Source organism: Apteryx mantelli, chromosome 8 (assembly GCF_036417845.1).
Source record: "Apteryx mantelli isolate bAptMan1 chromosome 8, bAptMan1.hap1, whole genome shotgun sequence".
Classification (NCBI taxonomy): domain Eukaryota; kingdom Metazoa; phylum Chordata; class Aves; order Apterygiformes; family Apterygidae; genus Apteryx; species Apteryx mantelli.
The window spans coordinates 18,126,419-18,149,583 of NC_089985.1; the positions used below are offsets into that span (position 1 = coordinate 18,126,419).

A 23,165-nucleotide genomic window follows, 5' to 3' on the forward strand; every position below is an offset into this window, starting at 1 on the left:
TGAGGTTCATAAACAACTACATCAGGCACTCCTTCCAGGTACTGATAAAGCAGATTCTGCAGAGCTTCTAATCACTACAGAGCATGGGAAAGACCCAGCCTAATATATCACATGCTGTCAGATTCATCAGACAAGCTGGAAACAAATTAATATCAATATCTAATGTTATTGATTCAGATGCTTCCTCCTCCCCTCCAATCATATTTGCCATACCGCTCTACAAGTATGGACCCATCTGAAACTCAGTCACATTATACATTATTGAATATTGCAGACAATCATAAAAACGGGGGGAGGGCACTGTATCCATTGGGGCATTAAGTGACATTTTGTCAGCAAAATAGGAATCCTACCAAACCACTGCTCCACAAGCATGGGGCTTGATAGAAGGAATATGAAGTTTCCTTGCCTTTTCCCAGCCTCTGTGGATAGAGCTATTTTTTATATAAGAAATCATCAGCTCCTGATTGGAAAGAGAAATAAAAAAATTGCAAGTAACAGAACATGGCTAGACAGGCATTTTATTGCCAGGACAAACTGAAGTACAGCTAACTGCTTTCTATGAATCAAAAAAAACCCCAGAATTACGATAGTGAAGTTTGCAAACTTGGCTCTGAAGATCCATTATCTATGAAATTATTTCACATCTCTTCATAGCCACTTAATGCCCAAGACTTATAATTACTTCAGTATAGTAAGACTGACTACTTCAGTCAGCAGAAGCACAGAGGTTATCAAAGAGTAGGAAAAAAATAATAGTAGGAGCTACGATACAGATTAACTCCCTTAAAAAATTAGAGTAATCGCTAAATGAAAAATTATACAAATACTCTTGTTACCTGTCATGAACCCCTGAGTTTTCTCCTGATTCTATTCTTTGCTTTTCTCCACAATTCGTTTCTAATACCACATTTACCCAAAAGGAAGAGAAGACTTTTCATCCAAGTAGTTTCCCCTAAAAATCAGGAATTGCGTTAATCTAGGGCTGCCTTCCTTTTGGGTTAATTCACCAAAATGACTGCAGCATGAGAGACCCTCTAGTAATAAAGGAGCACAAATATGCCCAGAACAGCCCAAAGCAGGACTGTAAAAGAAGCTGACTGAAAATATTACTAAAGCCTATACAAAACAAAAGTAATGCAAATACTGCATAAAACACACTACTTTACAAAATTAGATACATAATTATAAATTATAATAGTTTTTTTTAATTATATATACTTTTTTTAAATAAACTTAATGGAACAAAGGGTCTTAACAATGAAATCCTTCTAAGTCTTGAGACATTAAGAAACACCAACAGGTGGCCAAATCTTGTTCGAGACACTAAACCACATGGAAATCAAGGTCTCACTGCACCCACAGTTGGGAATGAAAGCATGAACATGAGTTCAGTGCTAAAGGAACACAGCTCCAGAGCAAAGCCCAACATTTATTATCTAATCACTGATATAATGCTGCATTATGACAGATGTGGTAACAGTGGAGATATTTAACTTATCACCCTATTTCCAAAAAGGCTTGATCTAATTTTTGGTTACCTAAACCACACTGACCTTGCTGCATGGCAAGTTCTAAATATGCATAAGAAAAGGTTCATTTCCACTATGTCCTTTCAGCTATGCTAATTATTTCTGATTCTCCCTCCATTCACACCTCTTTTCAGCATAACAGACTAGATGCCTTCACTTATACAACACTATTAAAGGCAAAAAAAAGTCCAGAAGTATTTCTACACACCCTCTAGCACTATCCATACATACTTTCCACTTATTTTGTTTATTAGGAGGAGTTTTTTTCCTTCATATTTGTACAGTACCTGGCTTAGCAGAACTTGAGGCTTTAAGTACAGCTAAAAAGTCTGCAAGATGGCAAGCCTTTTAACCTCTGCATATCTTTTTTGTTTATTTTCCTCTTTGGTGTTAACTGGCTGTGCAAATGTTTCCTTTAACAAGTAAGGCCTGTTGCTTGCCTAGCATTATTTTCATTATTACTCACAGTTAACAGCCTAAAATATTACCAGAGTCTTAATGACACAAGTTATTTTTGCCAGATCATAAAAAAACTATTCCCAACAGCCATGATGATGGATTCCAGGAGCATCTTCCTACTCTGAGTCAGAAAGAAGCTCATCCACATTCTTAAAAGTTGTATCCTTTTCCTTCCATAAAAAACACCCAAGCAGGAGGATACAAAGTGCATATATGCTATGCAACAAGAGAAAACTATAGCATACCAGAAACTGGAAAAAAATTAAAAACTTCCAATTAAGCAACATTCAAATTTCTGGTGAGAATCTGATATCTCTACTCACACTAAACACTGTATTTTTACCCAGCAACCAGCACTGAAATGTAAATATATTAATTATAATGGAATCACTGTAGATACACTGTAAATTTCCAATTTGATTAAGAGCTGAAAGAGATACCAGAAACTTAAGAGAATGACACAATACATAAGTGACAAAAAACCTGTATTCTCATTACTAGTATATTCATCATAGGACTGTCATAGTTCCAGCCCAAGTCTCATCAATTTGAGTGAATAAAAGGATGCCCTGCTAGGCACTCTCCAGTGGCACCAGGTATATAAATAGAAATCTTTAAGACATCTGGCAATGGTGTAGGTCATATTGTGAATTACAGGCTTAGAAAGCACTGTTGCCAAAATAAAAAAATCTAGCGCATATTTCTATTAAATGGAGTAATACACAGAGAAGGGGCAGAAACAAGTGATTCTAGACTGACTTTTGAGCATACGAAATATCAATGTTCAATGATGGAAAGGTGGACTTCTCAGTGCCTCTATCACAGAGTCTCTTCCCAGAACAGAATATTCCCTTTTTAACAAAATCAATATTTAGCTGGAAATCAGCTTGTTACTTTATGTATGTAATTATTATCCACTGTGCAAGTTAAAGAACTGGGTGTAGCCAGCAGAAGTAACCACAAGCATTTTTATTGCAAGGATATCCCTGCAATTAGTTTACGTAAGCCATCTGTTTCAATTCTGAAGCATGGCAATCACACACTGTGACAAAATAAGAAAGGAAGAGAATAAAAAGTGCCAGCAGCATAATACAATTTATATCTCTATAATAAATCTCACCAGCCAACTGAAAACAAATTCTAAATGAAACAAGACTAAGTGTTCAAGGTAACATTCTAGTATCACAGCTCTTCACGTCTTAAACGAGAGCAAAATACGAATAGCTGGCAATTTTTCACATATTTGATACATCAAGCTATTAGGATCCCTTCATTTTTATTTTGAACAGATTAATAAGTTCTAAGTTTTTACATCTTGTCATTCTCTGACTGAAAACAAATACTGTGCTGCTTGCAGCCTCCCTTCCAAACATCTAACAACTGGAGATGAGATGTGCAATTTTAAAGTGCTTAAATACCACAATGGACTTTAATGGCAGCTCATAACAAAGTAATTTCAAGCCAAATGACTTGTGATTCTTTTATTCTTAGCACAAGGTTAAATCGTATTACCACAAAATTGGTATGAGTTTTGTTACCGATATCTGATCTCAAATTTGAACATCACTCTTTCTGCTTGTTAGGAACAATCTCATCATGCAAATGAATGTGCACTAGATTTCAAGCCTCTCCCAGCCAACAGGGCATTTACTGAAGTACCTTCAGTTTGGGAAAAGGAGCACATTAAACGATGAGAAAGAACACCAGATGGGAAAAGTTCAGCACGAAACACTGACTATTTCTACTTAGCTGATACAGTATGTCAATCACAACGCTTTCCAATAAAATGCTCCATTTAGCTCAGCTCCTTCTGGGAATACAACAACCCATCTTTTAAAAAGAGAGCCTGGTACTTAAAAGAAAGCAAATGGACTGAGATTGTGCAAGCACTTGGCAGAAATAAGATGAAATTAATTTTAAGATTCCACAAATCAAAAAATATATATATCTTTAAAATCAAGGGCAATAAAACACAACAGCACATCTACATGATGCAATACAGCTGATACATCAAAGTTCCCATTTCACACAGTGATGCTCATTCAGAGATTCAGCAAGCACTCAGTGTACAGAACTCATTACCATACCAGCAAACATTTTTATCCTACAAGGAACAGATACAGCTCTGACAGGACCTATATTACACAATTAAAATGATCCACAACAGTTAACTGCCAGCAGCATTGCTCGGTTTGTTACATGTCCCCCTCAATTCTCAAGTATTAACAGCATGTTACAGATGAGGGGAAAAATCCCATCACAGAAGTACAGAAGCAACTTTTCTCAATTATCTGTCTACAACCAAACAACATGCACTTACATCCTATGTATAGGACAAACACACACCATAGTGAGAAGAATATGTTTTGTTCTTCTTGTTGTTTGCTTCCTATAGTCACAAGTACAGTTTATTTATGTCACTTCACTTAAGAAAATTAAAAAAAAAAGTATTTGTTAAGGCGCTGAGTTGTAATTTGCTTTGCATATTTATCCTAACATTGGGGCTGCAGGCACAGATCTATTCAAAAGCTATTCAAATTCGTTTTTTCAGTCTCTTGGAAGTGACAGATACTGAACTGGGCTCCCTTTTACCTCTGCTGTACAGAGATCTATCCATTATATTTATAAATTATCACACAAATACTCTTGGTCACAATACTGTACCTGTCTTCAGAGAAGCCAGTGATTGCTAGGTATGGTACAGGCTCCAAAGTTTTGCATGCAAAGAACAAAATTTCTAACAGCACACTACTAGGACCATGGTAGAGAAAGTGTAAGCAAGCAGAAATTGCAAAGATTTTGAGAGCCTTTGTGGTAGACCATGAACATTTTCCCTGTAACTCAGCCTCATGCAAGTTTTTCCTCCATATCAGTAGAAGGTTTATAAAACACACAAGTTTAATTGTATGAACAAGAACCATATACTCCAAACACTGCCAGATTTGAGTCCTAGGAGGCAACCTGACATTAATTATCTGCTGGGATTATTTACAGGTATTACATATGTTTCAGACCATCTCTTACCATTTTTTACATTCCTGTTTTTCTGCATATTACATTCCTAATTTTGGGGGTCTACCAAAAAGCAGTACTCTTTTTTTTTTCATGCAGTCATTTTTATAGCTGACTTGCTATTAAATGCCTAAAGAAAAGTTAGGTTGTTTTTTTTTTTTCTTCACCTGATATCTCTCTATTCTTTCATTCATGTGAAGAGCGATAGCCATAAGATGTTAATCTTTCAGGAAGTCATACAATCAATACTTACTCCTTTAATGTTAACACCTTAATAAAGTTATTTTTGTTTAAGACAACTAAAAACAAGACTATAGTTATCAGATCTGGGCATGAACGACTATTGAGAAAAGTAAAATAGTCTATGTAACTTAAAAAAAAATAGGAGAAACTAAAAACACTTCTGTTTTAACAAAACAGAGGAATCCCAATAAACTGTGTAAAACATGAAAAACTCCTCCACAAGTTAAATTGTTAAACCTACTGACAAATAGCATTAATTTTTAGAAAAATAGCTGTTTCTTAATATATCTTTTCCTAACTACTGGTGAGTGGAGACAGTCTCCAAACCACAGTGCACATTGGGATCTGAAGAACACCCATTTAGAAAAATGGATCTGTTGTCATCAGTTGATGAGAAAAAGCCCAAAACTGACACTTGAAACAGTTCTAGCAAAATAACAAGAAATTACTACCCTGACAAGGTATAAGAAGTGAGACTCATTTTTAGAATTTTATCATTCTCCTCTACAATAAGCCAAAAGAAATAGGTTTTCCAATTTTTTACAATGCTTTAACTCAGCATTCATAGGAGGAGAGGCTGGACTGGCCTGCTAACTACCAAAAGAAGGTCCAAGAGGGGAAAGAACTGTTGTCTCTAAATGCCTCAATTAAAAAAAAAGAAAAAAAAAGAAAGCGGACCATTTAGGCCAGTAGGCAATGACAGCACAGGAACAAAGATGGCTACGAATACCTTTTCAAAAATTAATTTGACCTTCTAACCAGCAAATCCTGAAGTAATTCTCCAGAAGGAGCAGCAGAAGCATACAAGCTGAAATAGTTTTAAGATGCTTGAAAGAGTTACAAGGGCAAATAAACTGTGAAAGCAATAGACTTGACTTGCATAGGTCTCTTCTAGTTGTATGAAGCTGACTTAAGTGTCAAATATTTTCTGTGCAAGCTTTATACGGAAGTAACTGGGAGTATAAAGTCCTTCCACTTTGGGTAACCATTGACGGAACTGGTAAGACAGAGCACTGGCACATGCACACAGAAGTTTAAACACACAAGTAAAATCTATAAGCAAAGAATTTACAAGGATTGCATTGTGAAGATGCCATTTTTGCCGGCATTTTCGGCTCTAATAAAATTATGATTTCTCACAAACAAAATGTACAAAGTTTTCATGCACAATTTAAGCAGAGCCTGCAATCTCTTAACTGGTCTTTTTGTGATGCAAGACTCGGCAGGTCCTCCTAAATTCTGAGATGATTGCACAGCTCTCCATGGCAACCCAGGATGCACACACTATGCAGCCTGCTGGCGAGAACCTAACAGGAACGGCACATTAGGCTTAGAAAGGCTTTAAAGGGGGAGGGAAGCAGTTCAAGCCGGGGAGTAATGTGTGTCTTTGCTATCAGATCAATAAAAGAATAAATAAGAATTTCTGATTAACTATATGCTCCCCGCCCTTTAAAAACTATTAACAAGCAAAAGAGGAGGGGGAAGGAACCAGCACAGGCTGGCAAAGGCAATAGTTCCCTAGGCTAAGCAAGACAAGGCAAGACACATTTGGTATAATTTGGGTTTTGATATGCCACAATGTAATTTCTAACTAAAATTCTTAAGAGTTTAGAACTTGTTCCCCATACACTTTGTTCTTCACAGTATGTTTGTAGGCCCTTGTTTTCTGTTATATTAATACCCCATTTCATATCTCCCCCTAAATTTTTATCTATTTGTTTCCTTACTTATCTTGTTAAACACAACACAGCATAACAATTAAAAATATCTGATGAGATATCTTTTTGCTACCAAGTCGCTTTGGAGAAACAAGAATAATTTCTCAATTATTTACAACTAACAAAGACTGGTCTGATAGCTGCATGCTGGTTTTGTTCGCAAAAAAGTGATGTCACCACACTCGAGTTCTCGTTTCATCACTCTGGATTTTAAAAGACTGCATTAACGTTTGGTGTTTAGCGACTGTACAAGACACCCGAAAAAAGGATCACTTAAAGACACTGGACTTCAGGTTCCAAATGGCAACTCCTCGAGTCCGGTTATGCAGGGAGTTTATGCGCCAACAAATCAGGCCGCTCAGCAGCTGCTCTGCGGCGAAGGCCGCTGCAGTACGGGGGACCAGAGGCGCTCGCCCCGCCGCGGGGCCGCCCTTGTCAGCAGGTGCGGGCCGGGCCGCCGCCGCGGCCCCCTCGCGCGACCCAGCGGCCCCCGCTGCGCCCGCGACATGACGCAGCCCCGCCCCAACCGCCGCCTGCCTCCCCGCGGCGCCCCCCTCCGCCGCCGGGGCCGTGCCTCACCTCGGGGCCGGGCTGCCGCCGCGGGCCGGGGGTCCGCTCGCCTGCCCGCCCCCCGGTACCGGAGCAGTTTCCAGAGCGACCGCCACAGCCGGGGCGGGGCGCGGCGCGGCCCGGCCCTTCCAACGGCGGCGGCGCCCGCCCACGCGCAGCCGCACTTCGAACCCACCAATCCCCTGGCGCCCCCCCCGGGCGGGGCGGCCAACGGCTCTCCCCCGCGAGCCGCAGCGGCCGGCGCACGCGCCGCCGCCCCGCCCGCCGGAAACCCGCATCATTCGCGCGAGCCAATGGGAGAAAGGGCGGCCGCGGCGGTTGGGGCGGGGCGGGGCGGGGGCCCCGCCCGTTGTGGCGCTCCCGCCCCGCGGTGTCGCGTTACTGGGGGGGGGAGGGAGGCCGCAGCCGCGCTCGGGTTACCCGGCGCGTAAGGGGACACCGCCGGCAGCCGCCCCCCGCGGCGCCCTGACAGCCTGCTGCTTGCCGGGTTTTTAAGTGAATCGCCAACCCGCAGCAGGCAGGAGCAGGTTCCGCGGACGGGCCCGGCCGCTGCCGGCGTTCACGGCGGCTTAGGGAAGCGCGAGGGAGCAGCCGGGACAGCAGCAAGGTAACCCGGACCAAGGCAACCCGGACCAAGGCCCAGGCGCACACCGCCGCACAAGCGTGCCTCTTTCTCCTTAATATATCTCAGTGCACCTAGAGGGAAACAAAGAGTAGGGATTAATATTATACTAAAATAATGCACAGCATTTTATCTGATGAAGGGGAGGGGAGATAGAAATTCAATTAAAAAAAAAAAGTTGTTCTTTTTCCGTTTTTTTTCCTGCGGTGCAGAGGCTAAACAAACATCTTATACCCATGAGTTGAAATGTGAGAGGCTGTATTTTATTACACACCAGTTTCAATTTTTTTTTTCCCCCCTACGGAAGTTGTATTCCAAGTTCTCTGCTGCTCTTGGCTCCGTTACCTAACTCTACAGGGGGATTAATGTGCAAGGACAAATTACCTGGCAGTAAGAGCCTGACTCTGCTTTTGCCGATGCTTGTGGTGTTTGTGTCGCAGTTTCCTCCCTGGCTAATCCTGACTTCTGCTAGTGTAAATGTGAAAAGAAAACAGCCATATCAGGAGAGCGGTTCTAGTAAAGACTGTAAATTTGAGTAGCAAAAAACCTGCAGTAGGTCTAAGACATAAATGAGTAGATCCTAATCTCAAATGTATTTAAATATAAAATAATTATTACTCATACCTTACAGATTTTGATCTATGCAATAAAAAAAGCGCTCTCACAACTGAGAAGCAATGATATTCATATGCCATATAATCAGGATATGGAGACTATGAAAAAGGGCAAACCATCAGACTGGATGAAAACCCAAATGAATAGTTCATTTTTAGATGAATTAGACTGTATCACAGACACAACTGATGAGGAAAATGAAGACTTACCTTATGATGGAGACTTAGGAATAACCTGTCAACACAGTAATTATTCAGATAATTTGAGTGACTGTACTTACATAAAACATATTTCTGATATTTTTTTAAACATATCCTGTTCTGAAGATAACAAAAATATAAAAGCAGCAGCAAATTATGAAACTCAGCCACAACCTGAAGAAGTTTTCAATTACCATACATGTGCCACAGAAACAACTGGAATTTCAGTTGAAATGCCTGGCAGTGAAGCTTCTTTTAAGAAAGAATTACCTGTTGGTGGTTTTAGCAGCCCAGACAGGAAGGAACACCTCACTGACTCAAAAATGTCCAATGTCCTTTTGCGTCATTTTTCTAAGGGAGAGTTAATAACCACATGCCAGTTAATTGAATATGAGACTATACCAGAGATATCCTTCACTGAAAGTATTGATGAAACGATGAATAAACTCGAGACTTCAGAACTTGCCAAATGCCCTTTATCTCATGAAAAACGGACAACTAACTTGGAAGAGTATCACTTAGAAAAGCACGAGGAAATAAAAATTGGCAAGAAAGATCAAACTCTGCTAAACGAAAATACATTTGTTTCAAAGAGATCTATTTCCACTACTTCTGAATGTGGGTGCATACAAGAAGGTTCACCACTAATTAGTAAGAATGAAGATATGCACATCTTTCAAAACACTCAAAAAGAACAAAGAGATCCATTTAAGAGAACAGGTTCATCTCACGAGCTCAAATTTGGCCAAGGTCAAGTTCATTATTGCCTTCCCGATTCCTCTAAAGTTGCTCCAGAAGTTAAAATACCAAAAAGAAATGACAACAATAAATCAGTTCCTATCACTGAAAGAACAAAAACCTTTCCTATTTTGCCATGTAAATCAGTAATTGTGAATGACATTGTAGAAAACAAGAATTATTTCGATTCTGTTGAAGTAGAGAATAAAGAAGAAATGAGTGTTCCAGAATCATTGCAACAGCTAGAGGTAAATGAGGTGTTTTAAGAAATTCTTAGTATCTGTAAAGAGTGATGTTACCATACAAAAATAGTGTCCAGCAAAATCTAACATGACTAGTTCATGCAGAAAAACCATAGATATCAGTGAGTATATCAATTCAGTTAGGAATTGCTTTCATGAGTAAAATTTTGTAGGACTGGATTTATACAAAACTTCCATTAACAAATATTTAACAATTTTCTGCAGTATTATTTGTGATTACAAAGCATCCCATCAAATTATTATGAAATTCCCTATAAACCATTTCATTTTTGCTTATAATACTAGAAATGAGTGTCAATGAAATATCCAAATCCACCAAAAGTACTTTAAATTGAAACTTTTTTCCTTTAAAAAAGTTTTTCCTTTCCTTATTTTTTTATACTGTGCCCTTACATGTGTTAAAAACTTTTGCTTTACTGTTTTAAGATTTCTTTTATTATGGTAGCAATTAGATCATCATTTTTCAATTTCATGCCCTGCCATGGAGTTCATTCACAGAGCTGTTCAGATGCCTAAGTCTTTTCCTAGATTTGTACCTTAGTAAAAATATTTGAGATGTAACAATGTTTAATAGTTCTCTCTGTTATTTCCCGGCTGTATACAAGATGCTGACACAGTACGCAGATGCCCAGAATCATATTGATCATTTGAGATTTAATCCTAAGGTAAATCTCTCAAAACAATAGTCTTCCTTAATTCATTCTCTTTTATCTCTAAGACTATAAATATTCACCCAAACTATTTTGTCATCTTCATATTGTTCCTCCCATTTATGCAAATCTTCTAATTTCCACAACATAAAATTGAAGTTTTAAGTATCTATACAATGAGACACTAAATTTATCAAACTGTGTGGGGTAGTTGCAATAACCATATTTCATTTTTTTGATAACTTGTCCTGTGCATTTTGAGGTATTTGTAATTTTTTCTAGTTAATGTCCATAAGTGTTCCATACAGGGTTTCTATAAACAAAGTTTTCATATTTTAACAGATACTTCCTCAGTCAGATTTTCCAAATCCAAGTTTTGCCATTTACTCAGGAGGCACTGAGACATCCTCTGAAGACTTTGCATTACACCCTCCTGTCCCTATACAACCTATGCTTGGTTTGTCCGAAGCAGGTAAATGATGTTATAGTGACTGTGCAAATGATTATTTTATTTGATGTAATTTGACAGGACTTTTATTATATTTTATGTAAAACAGATAGTTTGGGCAGAAATTCCAACTGATTGATCTTCTCTTGTGTTATGTAGGATTACAAAGTGGGGCAACAGTATCAACGTTACCATCAGCTGGTACAGTAGAAGCACACTGCCTAAATCCTTCCAATTTACTGCCAGAACTAACACAAGGAAAAAAAATGACTCAAATACTAAAGGAACAAACAGATCAACTGAAAATGAGAGTAATAACCAGCTGTGTTTCTATATATACACTTAGCACTGATGCTCAAATTTTATATTCATTTGGCATATTCACTTTAAAAATCCCAAATAAAAATCTGAAATTTTCTCTTGAAGGTAGAAGACTTCTCTAAACATATGACCCAAGAGACATTCCTTTTACAAGACAAATATCTGGTAAATCAATTTATACATTTTTAGTCATCTGAAATGCACTTTAAATGGTTGTAGACTTGCAAATCTATGGCCAGATATTCAATGTTTTCCTCAAAGAGATGTTAAAACAAAAACAAAAACCTTTTCTCTCGATCTCAGATTGAAATTATGAGCGTAAAAGCAGAAATGAAGGTGTTCAGTAGGTGGCTGAATTCTTAAATTTGCTTTAAGGATTACAACTCAAAACTGTTCATGAAAGGCCTTAAATGGCTGTAAAAATTATGAATTTTGACATGTAGGATGTCAGTCCAGAAGTCATGGTTTAGTATTTTACTTGTACATGATACAGCAGCACAGATTCCTTAGGGGACATACACAATGCAGTCCTGTTCCAATTCAGATCAACAGCAAAATTCTTAACAACATCACTGCAAATAGAATCCAGCTTACATAGCATAAGTAGCTATCAGCATAGCTTGCTACATCATAATGTCATTTACTATCGAATTATTTCTTATTGATGAAGGTGTTAAATCAGTTGAAAAGATGCCTTGATGCCCTGGAACAGAATTATTTAACTGCTAGAGAGGAGCACCGTAATTTACAACTGCAGAACTACAAGGACAAGTCTATCAATGTTGGAAAGTTTGATCCTGAAAGGTTAGAAAATAAGTACTAAGTAGTACATCCACACATTCTCGATATTTTCTGAGTATCTTACAACTGTTAAGCCATTTGTTCTTAGAAAATTTTTCAGAAATGAAAACATTATCTTAATTTATATGTGGTAAGCCAGAAGTGATTTGGCCAAAATTCATCTCAGGCTTTATGTATCCAACTTATAGTTGCAATATCTAACCAATTAATTCAAGTACTTAAATGGACTCAGTGAAATCTATGAATATTTTTCTTATGGACTGTTTATTGCAATACCCAATATTGTTACTCCAGTAAGAAATAAAACATTGGTTTACAAAGGTTTCACTAACTGTGTATTGCAATTGTGTTTAGAAAGGTGGAAGGGGAAATATTTAGACTTGGCATACTGCTTGAAGACATCCATGAACGGACTGATGCCAGCAAATGCAGCCTGTCTCCTTTGCTTACTCCTTATGAATCTGCCCATTCATCCTATTCTCTTTGTGAGGTAACTTAGTGAGTTTTGCCATTGAAAGACAGCATTAGTCTCTATGTTTTAGGGATGCAAATCTCATTAACCTCAGTGTGGTTGCAGTCACCTAGTATTTGTAAAAGCATGATACTTCTAGATAGCATGTTACTTCAAATACTTTTTTTAATGAAATATAACCTTCATAATATTCCATTAATTCTAACTGACACTTAAGTATAAACGCAGCTATATTGACTATTTTTAATCCCAGCTTCAAAAATATTTGCTTTCAGAATAAGAAAATGAGCAGCTATTTTAACTTTTACAAACCTGTCTTTCTGTTTTTGCAAGTGAATCGCTATCATTCAGTTTGAAGAAAATGTTACTTGGTTTGTCCAAGATTCTCAGACTGCAGAATTGAGACAAGTAGTAGTATATTACTGTGCTATAGAAAACAGAGTTTACTGGTAACTATAGTAATATTTTGTCCTAGATCATAAATGCACAAAAAAACGTTGTGGCTTTCTACAAATCTACAGATGATTAAATATCACCAAATGCTTTCATTGTCAGTATTTTAAAAGCCAACTTCTCTGAATCCCAAGTTAGAGACATTCAGAAATGCTAGCTGGTAAAAGTCATGTACTTGCAATGCAAAGATCACATACTACATGTGTCTTATACTATGGTTACTTCGTACAGAGCTCAGGAAATTCAAGCATTACTGATCCTCCAGAAAGAACAGCTGTTGAAACTGCATTTCTTCACGAGAAGAACAAGGTGGAAAATACAAGTCATTCAACTGATGTGATCCCACAGACAAATCATAAACTTTCTTTAGAAGGTGACAAGTGCAATCCTTACCCACGTGTGTAAGTATAAAACTTAGAGAAAGCTACTGAAGTTATAACAATTGATCTATAATTATTTGCCGAGTATAGAAAGTTGGGATGTCTGAAATGTGCGAGAGCAGGTGGAGTATTTCCAGAGTAAACCTCTTATATAATTTCTTAACTACATACCCAAGAATTCCTTCCAGTCCAGCATTCCTACTTTGAGGTCCATAAGACCCAAGCAGATATTCCCTGAAGCCAAAAACCCATCAGTTTCGCTAGGAGTTAAATCATACCTCTGTATAAAGTTTATTGCAACCACACAAATTCAGGATGTGAATGACTAGCTAAATTATTTCCTATTTGTATGATATTCTGAATTTTATAAAAAATGGGAAGGATGCAGATCCTTAGATAATTCCCATCATAGCTTTGTGAAAGGGTCCTAGAGACTATACCTGCCCTTTTGGGGAATATTTGATAAGTGATAATCATCTTAATGAGATCAGAAAAATAAAATAAATGAATGGTTTCTCCTTAGCCAATTGAAATTACAGAAGAGAGATGAATCAACTTCCAAAAGAGAAATGGAACCTCTGGTAAAAGGAGGTCTGCTAGCAAATAAGCATTCTCCAAATGTAATGGTATGATATCTGTTTTCATACTCAGTTTATCATCTTAGATGAACACATTCAGCTTTACTGAGATCATTTACCATCACTTCCACAACATTTCTCCCTTCAGTTTTTGCACAAGAGGACAGCCCAACTTTTCAGCTAGTACAGCATAGAACAACATTGCTGAATTGGCTACCAAGAGAGATTTAAGGAAAGACTTTCTGAACATTTTTGAAATTTGCGATAAAGTTGGCTTCTCTTAGGAAAGACTTAACTGTGTTGGCTAGCTTGTCTGTATTACTTTTTTGGAGGAAAGACCTACAAGCAATTGCTTGCCTAAAAAAACCCTTTTGTTTTAATTTTAAGGCATGAGAGAAATGAACGAACACGTGTTAATCCTTCTCAAAGCTACACTAAGCCCTGTTTTATATTCCAACTACACAGATTAAAAAGCGTTCAAGTTTTTCCAGTCTGCTCTACAGTTAGAATTGTAACTAGGAAAATCAATTTGTAGAGTTGATGGCAACTAAAAGCAATATTAAAAATGACATGCAAATGACACCATTGTTCACACTATCTTGTTTGATACCTACAAAATAATGTAAACAATCATGTATCAATTTGTTTTGCCTTCTGGGTGCAACAGAGATTTCTTTCATCTGAGGAAATACATGGTGCTGAAGGTCTTGGATCCCACAGTCAGGGTAAATTAAGTCAAAAATCCAAAGCCAATGAAGAAAGTATGGAAAGGTAAGCGTATTACATATTTTGCCTAGTTGCAAAAGTGGTTTTCTGCAGCTAAACTGATGCACCCATATATCTATGTGCTGGATTCTGCTTGAAACACTGAATAATGTCTTTAATACATATAAAATGACAGGATGATAATAGTAACAAGCAGCTCTTTGTTGTATCACCAGTATATGCGATATACCAGACCTCCTGAGAAATGGCAAAACTCCCACTGATTTTATTAAAAATAGGATTATATTCATGTTACAAAGTAGCCCTTCTCACCAAGACCAATGGTTTATGGTGCTTAAATGGCACAAACTTATTTTAATAGTGCATGAAGAGAACAGGCTTTATGTTTGGTCTCTATTCAGGGATGCATTTCAGCAACCTGAGTAGGGATGACTGCAAAGTTTTCGTCAACTAAAAATATTTGAAATAATCATTATCATGAACTAATCTGGTGGCCATGGAGGGAGAGCATATTGATAAATCCATGTAGATTTCAAATATAAAGTTCAGTCTGTAAAGTTTTATTTACAGAAATGTCACTGTGATAAAATAATTCTGTATGATTTATTTAGGAGTTTGAATTTTTGGCAAATTGCATCTCCATCCAAAGCTAGATCTTATAATATGTGCAGTGTAGAACACGATATTCATCTAAATATACTGAAGGAAGAAGGTAAGCACAAGAGAAATATGCTCTCAGACTATCTTATTGAATAATGTTTGTATTTATCCAGTAAAACTCACCTAGCTTCCAGTTTTCTCTGTCTCTCATTTAAGAAAAACTAGCTCAGTCTTCTGATCACTGTTTTCATGAACGGCTGGAAAAATCTCCAGATAAATCTGATGATACTGTACGCCCTAAGTTGAAAATACATTTTACAAATATGGCAGACAAGGAACTGTATTCTGTCAGAAGGTATGTCTCAAATATTCCTCTAATTCCCTACAAGCAATACATTTTAAAACCTTAAAAATAGCCCAAAGTTACTCACTCAGAAACCATATCATCCTGACCCTTGATAATATTTTGATGCAATGTGTGGACACTTGTTTGTAAATACACAGCATTTCATAACACTTTGCTATACAGAGATGGGATTATGCTTTTACTTAAAGCATGTTTAACAGCTAAATCAGTGTCCTTTATGTCCTTTGTGATTGGTTAACTTTTAATTTAAGCTTCTACTTACCACCTTTTCAGATAACTGATATGAACAGAGTTTTTCCTAAGAGTAAATTTGCTTTTTAACTAAGCAGTGGTCAAACATTAACATGTTCATAAGGCTCATCATACAAGTATTAACATATAATTAAAATCTCATTCTGTTTTCATGCTCAAAGTAATGAAAACATACAGGAAATGAAAACTGGAAGATGTTCAATCTTCATTCAAGGAAAACCAACTGATTTATCAGATACCAACCTGAGTAAGTAGCGATGGCATGCAAAGACCAGAACTGTGCTTACACCTACTACTGAATCTATGCATAAAATGGAGAAAAAACAAAATAAAAAAATACTGCTTTGAATTGCAGTAATGTTAATGGTAGTGAAGGGCTCAGAAATTATGATGCTGAAAGACAAATAAGTACCTAGGTAACAAGCCATAACTTCTAGTATTTATTTCAGACCTTTTTAATACATTTTGGGGATTTTAGGCAGTGATTCAGAAGACATCTCAGCCTGTGATTCTTATAATGATTCACGAAGTGAGGAATTTCTGAACCATGAGACTGAAAATTACAAGACATTCAATACAAGATTACATGGAGAGAGAAAAGGTATACTGATTGCAAAAATATTTAAGCCTACATAAAAATATTGCTGTTTATAGTGTCCTGGTTTTTAACCTTGATATCTTTGTTTTCAGGAATTAGACACAGATGCACTAGAGGAAGCAAAAATCAATTTAAACTCAGGAATTACAAAGAGTTTGCTCAGTCTTGTGCCCTATGTAGAAATAAAAATTCCAGTTTAACTTGTAAGTATGAGGTCTTTCTGAAATAATGACAAAACATAAGCTAGATTACGGGGCATAAAGCCATGCTGCCTGCCCATACCAGTATTTATAGTGACAGGCCAAATTTAATTTAGCATGAGCAATCAGTAGCACTGTATCTAAACAGTGGATGGGTATAACTCTTGTAGAGTAAGATCAGCAAATCCAACTTTCACATACATAGCTGAGTTTAATTCCAGTGCACAATAGCTTTACCCTTTTCTGGTTCTTTGTCAGTCGTCCCTTCCATGTTTACTTGTGACAGGAATACCTCCAGTTTTCCAGTGCCACATGGAAAAAATATTAAAACCAGACATTACTCTGCCAACTTGTTTGATGTTAGCTGACATCTAATGTAGTATAAACAGAAGTTTCAGCTCTACACTGAAATTATGTATGACCTTCAGGAAGGTCAAGGAAAGCCTAATCTTTAAAGATGTTGAATGTCTAAACTTTTAAAGTCAGCTACCTCCTAGATTCCTCTCTCCCCATCTGTACAGTAGGAAGAAATAATGCATTCTTCAATAGCAGGCAGAAAATATAATTTAGTTACAGTTACTTCTCTATATTAAGACTATAAAACACTATGAATCCAAGTAGTATTAATTTAATTATTAGGATTATAATAGTCTGTGATCACACTACACTTCTCCCCCTTGCAGTCTTCCACTGTATGGAGTGGAATACAAATCTGTGTACATTTATTTACTGAAGAACCAAATTCAACAGGAAACCCAATAGGGATAATTTGGCCTCATTTATGAAAATTTTAGTAACCATATTCAAGTTTATTCAGCAGTAATATTAAATTGAAAATTTTTAAAAACGCTGTATAGAAGATGAAGATGTCATTATTGTAGTTGTTCATGGTAACCTAACACATGATTTATACTAAACAGAAAAATGTTTTAAATATATAGGAAATTACATTTTTCTGCTTTTGTACTAAACATGGTTTCAACATTTTCAGCTTATTCACAGAAGAGAATCTACACTCAAAAGGCTTACAGAAGTAATCAACCACATCAACTTGTAAATAGACTTTCTGAAAGGTAAGCTATAGCAATTGCTATATATAAGCAGTAGAACAGTAGATGTCATTATTAAAGATTCAGCATGAAAAAAAAATCACCAGTATCATAAGCAGTGGCAATGCTTTCTCCTTTGCAGAACATGCTGTATATTAGAATTTTATTCACTAATGAAATTAAAATATTTACCATAAGAGCAAGTGTAAATAATTCTTAGAGTAATTCTTCAGTCTTTCTAATTCAATGAAGAATCAACATCTGTAACCTCTTTAGTGACATACTTTTTGACTAAAAAACAGAAGAAACCCCTCATTTTAAGAGGATGTCACATTCACAGATCCAGGAGTGAGTCTGTATTAGTTAAGATGCAATTCTGTTTTCTACCAGTTATTTCTTTACAAATAACAGTCCTTAATATTAAATTATACTGGGAGACTGAGAAGTAAAATGGATTCTTAACTATTACACAGACTAGACTAAAACTCAAACAATTTTTTGTGACCATAGTTTTGAGAGCATATTACACCATACTAGTAATTGCCTGGAAGTATGATAACTGCACTTGAGAATCAATGACAGACCACTTTGTGAGAGACAGTTACAGCATCAAGGAAATGACGGCTCTCTGCCATTATGAGAGATATCCTGACCCTGCACTCTGCAGTGTTTTTTGTCTCACTGCAGTGCATATGCAACACAAGTTATGTTGGACTGTGTTTTATAATTAAATGAAAAATTCTATTCGCTATAAAATTAACTTGCAAACAAACATGCTAACAAGGTATAAATATCTAATTCATAGTTTAAAAATTCTTTTGGTTACTAAAATTGTATATATTTTATTCTCTCTACACTCATATACCCCCTTTAGGCAAAAGGTGGAGACTGCCAAAACCTGCTATTCAAGCACGTATGATACAGTTACCCTTTCACCTCAATACCTACCCAGAAAGACGACTCCTGGAAGCAAATCGGCAGTCAACATCAGAAGTAGAAATGTGAGCGATCCCAATGCAAACGTAAGGCTTTAGAGTGAAAAATTAAAAGACAACTCTGGAAGAGTACATCCTGTCATGGCACTTTTGAACATCCTTAGGAAATCAATTATTATAGTCTAAGCTTGTCTTGTGCATCTGAAGAGACCAGGATGGGACAAGAGGGCATAAGAAAAAAAACCTTGCATTTTAGATGAAGTTTTTCATGCTACTTCAAAACCACATATTATTTACTGTATTACAATCCAAATAAACTTCAGTATAAGGTATAGTACTGTAACTAGCATGAATACTGGAGACCATTTAAGTATTATTATACAGTAGTCTCTGTAAGAGATTTTGCATTGTGCTTCTCAGACATGGAGAACTTACATAACTAGTAGCTGGAGAGCACCAAAATGGCTTTAAGCCACCTATACACCCTTACTCCCCCATCACAAGAGCTTCTTCTTGGCCTGCAGTTTCATTTAAACACTGCAGGCAGTATATGCACGTTCTGGGCCACCTGGATGTTCTAAAATACTGCCACATCTAAGGATTTCACTCCAGTATATTCCTTCATACAAGTACTTTGGAGACTTTTTATGCCATTTAGTCCCTGTATAAATGGGGAAAGGGGCCAGAAAAGGAGGAATGGATCTTACCTCTGGAATTATGTTTTGTAGACTGCAACAAAAAGTGTCAACCCTAGCCGCATTAACTGCTGCCAACACCAAGGTGCAGGAAATGGGACAACCTTCTCATACTACAAACATGCACTATGTTGGGGCTGCTACTTTAGAAAGACGTAAATATCCCCCAGTGCAATGGATTACACTTTAAGAGAAATAAATAGCAGACACTTCCAACTTGAATCCTGGAGTAGTCTACCACATGACTCAGAATTTTTACTTTTCAATAGGTATTTGAAATAGATCTGTTGAATATGCTACAAAAAAACCTTAATTACATTTCCCTTTCATTCTGTTCTATACCTATGGAAACATTTGTCTTCAATATTAGCATGGCTATATTTTATTATTCCCAACAGATTTTAAGTTCTACTCTGGATCATGCCATACAGACAGCAAACAGTTTGAAGAAAACTACAGAACGAATGGTACAAGCAGTTTCAGAAGATCTAGCTAAAGTTAGAAGCAAACAGCTTTAATTACCCAGTTTGAAATACTGTATTCTTTTGCTTGTTGATATACAAGTATGTCTCTACAAATATAGAATAATAAATACAAAGATTAGAAAGTCAGCTAGTTCTGTGACTATCACTACTAGAGTATATGATGGTATTCCACATGTTTACATACAGTCTCAGAACTGGAAAACAAATTACTGATTCTACTGAAAGTAGAATTAGTACATTGGCTAACCCCTGTTACTGCTCCACAGCTGCCTTCTTTCTCTAAGGTAGCTTTACAAAAATTGGCTTGAACAAGCAAGGTTAGCTTTTAAACCTTTAACCTTTTTTTGTTGAAACAGGAGAATGAGGAAGCAGTCATTATTGCATATATTTTTCTCTCACATCTTAACAGCAGCTGCTTAAGTGCACCAGCAAAGGAAACAATCTCTTCTCAAACATCTCTGAGCATCATGCTAGTATAGCAAGTCATAGTTAACATATGTAATTATTAAGTGGCACACATTGAGAATGGTTCACATTTAAGATATTTCCTTGCATGTCTCTGAGTAATACCAGCTGTTGTCCATGTATTCCCAGGAGTTAAACTGCCCATTTCTTCACTGCAGTATCCTTACTTTCTCTGATACTTTGAGAGTTTAGTTAATGGTAAGTGGGTTGCAAAATTTTAAAATACTGTAAAGATGCAGTAGGCCAAGAAAAGTAATTATTTGTATTCTGAAATCCAGTTAACTGCAGTGATTAAAAGTAAGCAGATAGCAAACAGCCTTGTATCGAGGATGCTACTCATTGAAGCAATTCCAAAGTATTTAGAAACTGACTGAAACTGCCGTTTTAAGATAGAAGTGATGATGCATTTTTAAAAAAAGAACAGTTGTTTTCAGGCATCCCAAGTGGATAAATTGAGCAGTGGATACAGAGATAACCTAGACTGGCTTCATACATGCCATTATAGCTAAACTTGCTGCTGTGTACCAGATTTATAAACTTGAGTCAATGCATTTTCAGGGCTCCTCCACACTCTACATCCAACAGTATCGTTAACCTTTCTTTTCTCCCTTAGGCTCTTACTGCATATCCTTATAACCCAATTTGCCTCTGCTTATTATCCATGTTTTTATTTAGCTTATTTAAGACAAAGGTGCAGGATAACCGAAGGCTGACTCCCCTATGCTAAATTAGCGTTTAGAATGTCCCTGTTATTACTTTGCACAGTGAACCTAATTGTTGAAGTGACAGCTGTAGTATTCTTAGATCCAGTTAAAAGAAGAATATCCAGAAAGATTTCTGCACCACAAACAGCTGGACCTTTTGTTTAATCTGGATCACCAAACCTCTTGTCCCGTGCCTGGACAGCAGATGCCAAGGGAAGAATATTTAGAGACAAGCGCTTAGTAACATTTCCTCAGAATCCTCTCTGAGCCTTCAGCAAATTGCAGCTCAGAGTCATCCTGAATCAACAGCAATATCTTTATATTTAATGGCCTGTAAGAATTCTTCTCTCATGAGTTTGTCAAACTGTTTCCATACATGCACACAACACACACACCCCATATAATTTAAGATGTGTCATACTTTGCTGTAGGATGTCTTAGATGCTGAAGGTCCTTTTGTTTTGAACCTGACAACTGCAAGTTTCATTTGCTACTTTACACACTGAAGAGGAAGGGAATGTCTACTGCCTCTTCAGTCTCCATGCTAACATGATTTTAGAGACCTCCATCACATATCCCTCAGTCACCATTTTCTCCCCTTCATCAAGGGTCTCTTTTTAGTCAGTCATACTTCACATGGAAATTGTTCCTTACCTTTGATTGTGCTTTTGGTCATTTCTGAACCTGTTCCAGATTCAACCTAAGTAAGAAATAAATTGCACTTGGAAATATTTGTCTTTATTGCCTAAGGTATCACACCAACATCATTGCTTATGTGAATCTGGGTTTACATGTATGGATTAGGTATCTATTTTATTAGAAGATATGCAATAAGAGAACAACAACTTTCAAAGTTATGAGATACCTCTGTGCAGACACTCTAAAATGTTAGGTGTTGGGGGGGAGAAGTTTATCTTAGTACAAATCTGCCATCAGTAAAACAATTCTTTATCTACAAAAAAGTAGCAGAGAAGATACCTTGGGCGGGGGGAGGGGGGGAGGTTTTTTTTTAAGTATTCTTTACATTCTGTGTAAAGAATTGTAACAAACCAGAACCTAGTTTGGATTACATTTTGCTAACCATCAGATTTCACATCTCAAAAAGCATCTCTCAAACCACCTTTATTAGTATGTTTGGATTTGCCTTCTAGAAAAAGAGGGTGATGGATTTCAGTATTAAAAACTCTTAGCCTTGTAGTTATCAGCTATCAAGTTTTGACCTGGTGATAACACTTAAACCCAAAGCAGACATTTGGAGAAAGTCTAAATACTGAATATGCAAAAGTAGTCCAACATTTCTCCAGCTGGTATTTCTCCAACTCTCTGCAACAAATTAACATCGATACAATGGGTTTTATATATGAACTGAAACCAGTTATTCCAATTTGTAAATTATTTTGTCCTGCATTTATTGCTTTTAAGTTTTGGGAATAGGAAAACCAAATCAGTTTACCATTACATATAGCTTTTATACTGAACTTGGGTTCATCTTGCCAGCAAAGGATAACTATAGACAATTTAAATATCATTGTTTACTACCAATTCCAAGATGTACCTCTTTAGTGAGAAAATGCTGAAGATCACATTTGTTCAATATGTACTTTTTACTCTGGATTTTTGAGATATTTATGCTTAGAAACTGGAATTCAGGAAAAATAACATTTATAGATATTTCAAATAAAATTTAGAAAGTCTTGGTGCACATTTAATGAACAAGTTAAACAGGTTTGTTCCTGTAGTCCTACTGAAAATAAAGTCAATGTATGTTAGATGCCTAACTCATGTAGATGAATTTAAAAGTGCATTTATCCTCATCATGCCCCATGTCCTGCAAGATTTTAGCATCATTAGATAATGTTTTCCTCTTTTGTTCTTCTCTGATATAAGGGGGCGAGGGGGTGGGGAAAATCAATTTTACTTTTTTCCACCTCCTAAAGAACTTTGAATGAACTTACCTAAAAAAGAGTTTTTCCTCAAGGTACTAGTTAACCTGAGGACAAAAGTAAGGGCAAGC

At 36.9% G+C, this 23,165-nt stretch overlaps 2 protein-coding genes across 5 annotated transcripts in view; one reads left to right on the forward strand and one right to left on the reverse strand.

Moving 5' to 3' along the window:
* The window catches only part of GPSM2 (G protein signaling modulator 2), a 31,243-nt gene extending 23,594 nt beyond the window's left edge, over nucleotides 1-7,649 (reverse strand). For 2 of the 3 annotated variants that reach the window (XM_067300807.1, XM_067300806.1), the window contains exon 1: nucleotides 7,544-7,649. The gene's annotated coding sequence lies outside the window, so the exon portion shown is untranslated. The remainder of the gene's footprint in view (nucleotides 1-7,543) is intronic. The other variant, XM_067300808.1, reaches the window with a different exon arrangement.
* Nucleotides 7,650-8,840: 1,191 nt separating this feature from the next.
* Nucleotides 8,841-23,145, forward strand: AKNAD1 (AKNA domain containing 1). Of its 2 annotated transcripts, none has more exons than XM_013961280.2 (18): nucleotides 8,841-9,957; nucleotides 10,578-10,637; nucleotides 10,965-11,094; nucleotides 11,230-11,381; nucleotides 11,497-11,556; nucleotides 12,062-12,195; nucleotides 12,547-12,682; nucleotides 13,349-13,518; nucleotides 14,021-14,123; nucleotides 14,743-14,846; nucleotides 15,413-15,513; nucleotides 15,618-15,756; nucleotides 16,182-16,267; nucleotides 16,499-16,621; nucleotides 16,711-16,821; nucleotides 17,810-17,891; nucleotides 18,742-18,889; nucleotides 19,896-23,145. In XM_013961280.2, exons 1-18 carry the CDS (start codon nucleotides 8,845-8,847, stop codon nucleotides 20,013-20,015), a joined length of 3,072 nt encoding a protein of 1,023 aa, XP_013816734.2. In that variant the 5' UTR covers nucleotides 8,841-8,844; the 3' UTR covers nucleotides 20,016-23,145. The 2 variants fall into 2 exon arrangements, with proteins under 2 accessions (XP_013816734.2, XP_067156906.1); XM_067300805.1 differs by having other exon boundaries at nucleotides 18,742-18,868.
* Nucleotides 23,146-23,165: the final 20 nt, after the last annotated feature.